Below are 7696 nucleotides of genomic sequence, written 5' to 3' on the forward strand. Positions count from 1 at the left end.
GACTTTTGCTGAGCCTCCATGAATGTTAATGAGAGGAGTTTCTTCATCCCATGTCTTTCATCTTTTATGTGTGTGTCTAGAATGTAATCCTCCTCATTCTAGTCTTCTTTATATAGGAGTGGGCCAAGCCCACTAAAGGTGGTCCACTAAAAGGAGATCACCAATAAGTAGCCAAGTAATAAATAGCTTGTCAAGGATAGTCGATAGACTAAATAATATGGAGGCCCATCAATGGTTGTCCATTAACATAGCCCATTAAGAATGACCCGTGGGTATTAATAATACACCCGTCATCAAGAGCTGATCACAGATTGATCTACTTGGATGCGCTTTTACTATGTGGTGAACAAAATAAGCTCTAATGAATCACATGATTTCAAAAACACTACAAAGAAGAAAAGCTTATTTAAACTCAAGAGCCATACCCAAGACCGATATTTGCAAATCGCTCAAACATCATTTGACCTAGTGATTATGTTTAAGCCTTATAGGTGATATTTTAAAACATTATATTTGAACCTTGTTTAATAGTAGCACTATTTTGCTTACTAAGTATAAGATCTGGTTATACCAATATGAAATTTTGCACAGAACATTGAAATGTGTTGACAGATTCTAATGTTTGATCCAATATTCATTAGTAGCATGTCCTAAAGCCTTACAAAATTTCTTTAAAAAAATAAATAAGATCATCATCCTCGTTTGTTGATGAGTGTGATGTGATATGTTAAGACAGATGTTTAGATAGAATTTAATATGCATATAATTATAACAATTCAGATCAGATTGTTTGATTCGAATCTTCCTTTTAACTTTTAAGTAGAAAATATAATAAGAAAAAACTCTTTCAAAAAAAATACGCTCCCCTCTTTCAAAAAAAACTTTCCGGTAACTCTCCTCCTCCGGCCACCGGCAGCCGCCGGTGGTCCGGCTTCCTTTTTTACTCCTTTTTGTTCTCTCCTTAGGCTTGTTCTGCTACGTTCTTCTTCGGGTTTCTGGCTCACGACGACAGGCTCCATCTTCCGCCATCTGCAGGCGGCGACTACCGTGATACTCTCCGGTAGTCTGTGGATCTGGTGGTATGGATGGTTGTTTGGGCGGTTGCGGGGTTGGTACTTGTCGGAGATGGGCTGAACGAACGATTTTTTGTCCTTGATTTTGGCCGTCATCACTAACTCTGGTTTTCCGGCGGTCATTTCCAGCGAGTTTTCACGTGGTGGATCCTTGTGCTTCTGCCGTGCTTCTCCAGCTCTTTTCCTTACAGACCTTCCTTCTCTGCTTCCTGTTTTCTACCTTGGTACAGGTTTGTGTGGCTCAAAGATGCGTGGCATCCCTACTTTTGTGGGTTTCCTGTCTCCGGCGCCGGTACATTTCTCTTCACCTCGGTTGGTCACGATGTGGAGTTTGATTGCTTGTTTTTATGAGTTGAATGGGTGATTCTGTGCTGTGTTTTAGTTTCGGTTTGGGGTGGATCTAACGCGGGTTTCATGGTTTCTCCTGGTTTTGGTTGTTCGTGGGAAATGGTGTTCGTGGTTTGTTTGATGTTTTAGTATTTGTGTGTTTTGGTTTGGTTCTCCGGTGATGGGGTCGCCGGAGTGGTGTTTCTTCGGGGTTTGATGGTCCCGGTTGGCGGATCTGTTGATTGCAGCTTCATGGTTTGTCCCCGTTCGCTTCTCCTTCGATGCCTTTCGCGTCTGGTTTTCATTTTTCTCCGGACATTTATCCCTGTGCCGCTGCTCTCCCGCTCGTTCACCACTTGTTCGTGAGTTGAATACGTGGTTCGGGTGATTCCGTGTTCGGGTTGGGGTGGTTTGCGGTGGATTTTGGTGCTCTTGGTTTGGATTTCGGGTCATCAGATTGGCCTTCGAAGTGAGTTTGGTGAACCTCATTGGAGCGTTTCATATTCTCCACCGCCGACAGGTTCGATTTTTGTGGGTTTCGTGGTTGTGGATTTCGATTCGTGGATTTGTGGTAATTTTCGTGGGATTATGGTATTCGGTAATCGTGAGTGTGAGTTGATTCGTGGTTGCCAATATGTGATTGTCGATTGTTTTCATTTCTGGATCGTGGTCATCGGTGGTTGATCGTGGTGGTTGCCGAGAAGACTTGAAGTCGTGATTGTTGATTCGTGGTTTCCGATTTGTGATTGTCGATTGGTTTCGTTTGTAGATCATGGTTATCGGTTGTTGATTCGAGTGTATTGTTTTAGTCGTGTGTTTCGAGTGTATTGAAGTCGTGAGTTTTAGAATCGTGATGGTGTAGGTTGCCAATTAATCGTGTATTGTTTTAGTCGTCTCGTGTTACATTGTAGAATGATAGTCGGAGGTCGTGTTATGTATTCGAGTTATGTAATCCCTAGCATCTTGCTAGTTTTATAATTTTAATAATATAATTATTGCCTTTCGAAAAAAAAAAATTATAATAAGAAAATTATGTGTCTGCAATTTAAAAACAGCCATCATGATCATCATCCTGATCACCAGCTATTTTTTTTCAGCAGTTTCAATTAAGTACTCCAGCTAGCATAATCAATTAATCATACTGTTACAATATACATTCGATCTAGATATGGATATTGTATTTTAGTTGTAGAAGTGTTAACATTTATAACAAACCATATGTTATGACTTATGACTATGAAATGAAGTCTGACAAACTTGACTACATAACTATGGAACTTCACTTGTGAACCATAAAAGAAAAACTCAAACCGAAGAGACGGTTCCTTACTCTTGTTGAAAACACCAAACATAAGATGCTTATTGAAAGGCCAAACTGTTATACATACATCATAATCTGTTTATTTCCCCTGTTTGTCCAGTGTGAGACTGTGATTTGGCGAAAGCACCTAGTTACTCCAAGCCTAATAAACCAAAATAAAAAGCGTACCAACTTGAAATTTACTACTAATTGGGGTCCAGATATCCTTACAAGAGGTACAAGTTCAAACTTCACTAGCAACATATGTTAAGGTGGCCAGAAAAAGAGTCGAAAACGATCAGAGGATAAACCTGTTAAACCACGTACATCAGAGTAAAAATACTCTCTTCCCTAGGTAGCCTGGACATAGAAGATCTTATCCGTTTCTAAAATTCACTACTAACCAAAGAGATTATAACCTAGCAGTATAAAAGTTATTTTTCTTCTTACGCAGAAAAAAATTACTAATTACTAATTAATTTGAGTAACTAATAACCATGGAATGGTAGAAACCATGATAATCACCTGGTCGCTTGCCATGGCCACGAAAGACGAAGGTGGAAATTCAACGGAAATCCATTCGTCTTCTCGACTTTATTATGAAACCCGATTCTGGTGAAGTATGGATAACAAACTTATCAAAAATTTCTGCAAAATTAGTATATTGTTATTGCTCACTCAATAAGTTTCTTTGATGGGTTTATAGTAAAAATAAAATAAAAAAGATGAGTAACAGTATACCTAGCAAACAGGTCATGTTGGGTCAGTTTGGGTAATGGGTCAAAACGGTTGGTTGAAATGAGTCATGGGTCAAACGGGACGGGTTGGGTAACAGGTTGAAATGGGTAATGGGTCCAAACGGGTCATATACTTTAACATTTGATTCTTTACATTTATTATATTGTTTTAGTGAGTATATAGATAGATAAGAAAATATTGATATACATAATACGTAGTAATTGATATAACCATTAATAATCTCATAAATGATTGACGGATGAAACTTGTTATGTTCGACCAATTTGACCCATTCACAAGACCCATTAAACCTCTCTATTTATTGAACTTTAGGAATTGATACCCCTTTGACCCGTTCTTTTATATTTTGTATAAGACCCAATAGGTTGGAGAAAAACTCATTAGACCTTTTTTTAAGTTTTGGTTACATTAATACATTGTCAGGCCTAATTTTTTTTCAAGACCCAACCGACCCGAAAGCTTGACCCATTTGACCCAAATTTGAGAGTATGGGTCTCAATTTCCAGGTATAAGTAGCAGTATAGCACTATAACAAAGCATCAAACACCTGTCAACACCCATGTTACATCGTTCTGTTGTTAATAGTCTATCAGCTACAGCAAATACAAAAGCTTGTCAACAGTTGATGGTCACGAATTTGGGGAAGCAGTTTGCAACTACAGCATGGAATCCACCAGCCCAGGGGTTTGGGTTCAATATGTATATATGCGAGGAATGTATATATATATTCGTGTTTAAGGTTTTTTCGTAGCTTTTTCTTCACATGACAATTAACAAACTGTATTTAGTACAGTATTGCAAGATTTATAAGTGAGGTAGTAGGAAACTTACATTGAGGTATCCGAGTATCCGATCATCCATAGTTCAGGCCGCCTGCAACTTTCCTTTAACACTGCAAAAACCAGTAAACCCAAATGAGTAGCATATGGGTAGATACATATTAGAAACTTAGTTCACGAGATCTAAATTTAAATCTTACTTGTGCTATCGGGGACACTTTGTAGTATGCCGATAGACTAATTACAGCGTAGGTCAGCGACCACAGAAAGAAAAAGAACTAGTTCAAGCAAATAGCCTATCAATTATCAACTTACCATGCACATTTGTTACAGGTGATCATTTCAACTCATTCACTCATGAAATATAAATTGATCATATTAGTAACGTGTTATGTTTGAAGGATCAAATCATATAACCCTATGGACACAATTAAAATGGATTTAACAGACGAACAATACGCAATATTTTTCTGGCGCATAAAACCTTCTAAACCATTTTATTCTAAAAGAATTATGTTATCTATTCATATATCATAAGCTTACTATTTATAAAAAGACATCCAAAAACACCATAAATAGAAGTCCCATAAAGCATGCACAAAAACAGAAAGCTAGTATTATTACAAATCTTAATCAATGAACTTTCAATTACAAGTTTACATCATAAACAACACCAATTACACCCCAAACAAATGCTTAATACACCCAAATTCCTACAAGGAATAACCAATTCTCATGCCCTAAATTCATCCCCTAAAAAACCAATAAAAGAACAACAATTTTCAAACACATCATCAAACAAATGATGTACATCATACACTAAACCACCCATTTATTTTACCCTAATTCCCCCCTTATAGAACCAACAATAAAAACGATTATTCTCACAGACATTTCATCGAACACTTACTATGCACCAATAACAACACCATTCTCCACCCCATTACACTCAAAACATTTCTCCTTTTCCTTCACCTTCTTATACTCATCCAATTCCTTCAACCACAAATCCGCAAACTCGCAATCTTTCCACGCTTCAAACCACGGCCCACCACTCGTATAATGTATCGCTTTCGGATAACTATTCGCATCCCCATCGACAACCCGATTATGCCCAACTAAAAAGTTCCAAACAAAAGGAACTTCACCAATGTCCTCATCATCCAACCACATAAACCGATGCAGATACGCCCCGGACTCCTTATTAACAATCTCCGGACTCAACGCCTTATTTTTCGGGTGACCGCAATTATACAACACCATCGAAGACCAATTCTTTCGCGGGTAAACCGTTTGAACAGCCCCGTCCATTTTCGTACTTTCTTTCGGTGTATAATCATGGTGTACACACATAACAGCGTATTTTTCATCAATCAAATCATACAATTCCTTGACATCAGATAAATACAAGAAATCGCAATCTACGAAAACCGCCCAACCTTCGTAACCGGCTAAATACGGAGTTAAGAATCGTGTGAATGAGAATTCAGTACTTTCTAGTTTATTACGTTCCCGCCAAAACAGTTTCTGATCACGCAATTGTGATTGTTTGATTGGAATGATTTCAACGGGGATTGAAGATCGTTTCAAGATGGAGTAACGGCATACCTCGTAAGCTAGATCTTCACGCGTGTCGTAGCCAATGAAGAAACGAAATGGTTTTTGTTTTTGATTAGTAATGATAGATTGCACCGACATTGTTGCGATTGGGAACTGAAATTGAGTAAATGGATTTTAATTATGTGAAATTGAAATTAAAAAGATGATTTATAAACAGAAATTAGGGAAATCGATTACCTGTGAAGAAGGTGAAGAATGTAGATCTGGATTTTGGGGGATTAGAAGAAAGGGATCTGGTATTTGGGGGTTTTTAAGCGATTATGAGAGTGAGGTGTGAATCTTGATTTGATTTAAGCGACGGTTATTGATTTGATTTAAGAGCCATTAGGAATTAGGAGTATCGTGTTGCCATTTCAACCTTGAGTTTGAGGTACAAGTCATGGTAGTGAATATATTCGTAAATTATTGTATATATATATATATATATATATATATATATATTTTTATATTATATTATTTGTATAAATGAGTATGTGAGTTTGTCATATAAAAAAAAAACGCTTATTGTATGAATTTCGGGAAAATTAAATCAAATATTTCTGCTAAATAAACGCATGAAGCAAGCAAACAGGTATCTCTTAAACCCACCGGAGGCGTTCACAGTATCCATTTCAGTATTTATTTGAGTGTTTGTGTTTATTTTTATATTTAATGTATAATATTTTTATTATTAATTATAATTTTATAAAAAAATAAAATCCAAAAAATTAAATAAAATGATAAATTAAAATAAAAAAATAACACTTATTCATAAAATAAATTAGATTTCTTAATAAAATTTATAAAATTACATTTATTCTTGAATAAACCATAAATGTATATTGGCGTCGATTTATTGGCGTCTTGACTACCATTTAGAGCCTAAATTGAATTCCAGGCAGGATTTAAAACCCATGGAAATTTGATTTTGCCATTTTCATGGTGTCTCAATTTTATTTATAATTTTTTTTAATTTTTTTTAATTTCCTACTTATTGGCCGGAGGTCCACTCGGAAGTAATCTCTTTATCCGTCGAATAGAGAGAGGGATGACTTTCTCTACTTTTGAGAGTGTTTCACTCTGTGTGAAAAAATGATTTGTTTTTATTCTCGGATAGGGGAATGATTGTCTACATCTCACCTCCCTCATACACCACTCATGTAGTATTGGGTTTTGTTGTTGTTGTTGTTGTTGAGACCATAAATGTATAACCAAATGGGATCGCAAGCCTTCGTGCACTTATCTATCATGTAGATCTCTTGTTCTTCTATTACGAGTGTCGCACCTTTCAATACAAGTACGTTGTATATTTTGAACCGGTTCATAAACCCAATCATTCTCTGCAAGGTTATAACCATTGTCTTCAATAATGAAGTTGTATATGTTGGTTAGTGATTCAATGATAATATTCAAATATTAACCACTTTGTTTTGATGATGACACCAAGTCTTATGTGCTTAAACAACGTATAGTACAATACAAGTTCACGAGCCTACACAATCTCTAGCAAACGACCAATGCACACAATAACAAAGTCAAAAGAGTCATTTGTAAAATTCCGGATGAGCACGGCTGGGTTCACGGTCGACCGCAGGTCAGACCATGGGATGCCATGTACCTTGGTTCTTCAAAACAAGGTACACAGTCGACTCCACGGTCAGCCGTGGCACGACCGCAGTTTCCCACTGTCCGAATTTTTGATAAAAAAATATTTGACTATTTCGGGGCATCTATAATTTACAATAATTATTTAAACATGCTTAGAATAGTTTCCCCCTTCATATTTAAATGAGTTTTGGTCACTAAAACACTAATCTTGGTTAATCACACATAATGACGCCTTAATGACACTTTTAGCT

General features: G+C 36.7%; 1 protein-coding gene across 1 annotated transcript; it reads right to left on the bottom strand.

The window, feature by feature from the left end:
- Positions 1-4840: 4840 nt before the first annotated feature.
- Positions 4841-6222, bottom strand: LOC139872702 (protein CDI-like). The gene is made up of 2 exons (XM_071860627.1): positions 6036-6222; positions 4841-5951 (listed from the first exon to the last, which is right to left on the bottom strand). The coding sequence occupies exon 2, from the start codon at positions 5934-5936 to the stop codon at positions 5148-5150; it is 789 nt and encodes a 262-aa protein (XP_071716728.1). The 5' UTR covers positions 5937-5951; positions 6036-6222; the 3' UTR covers positions 4841-5147.
- Positions 6223-7696: the final 1474 nt, after the last annotated feature.

Source organism: Rutidosis leptorrhynchoides, chromosome 10, assembly GCF_046630445.1.
Source record: "Rutidosis leptorrhynchoides isolate AG116_Rl617_1_P2 chromosome 10, CSIRO_AGI_Rlap_v1, whole genome shotgun sequence".
Taxonomy (NCBI): domain Eukaryota; kingdom Viridiplantae; phylum Streptophyta; class Magnoliopsida; order Asterales; family Asteraceae; genus Rutidosis; species Rutidosis leptorrhynchoides.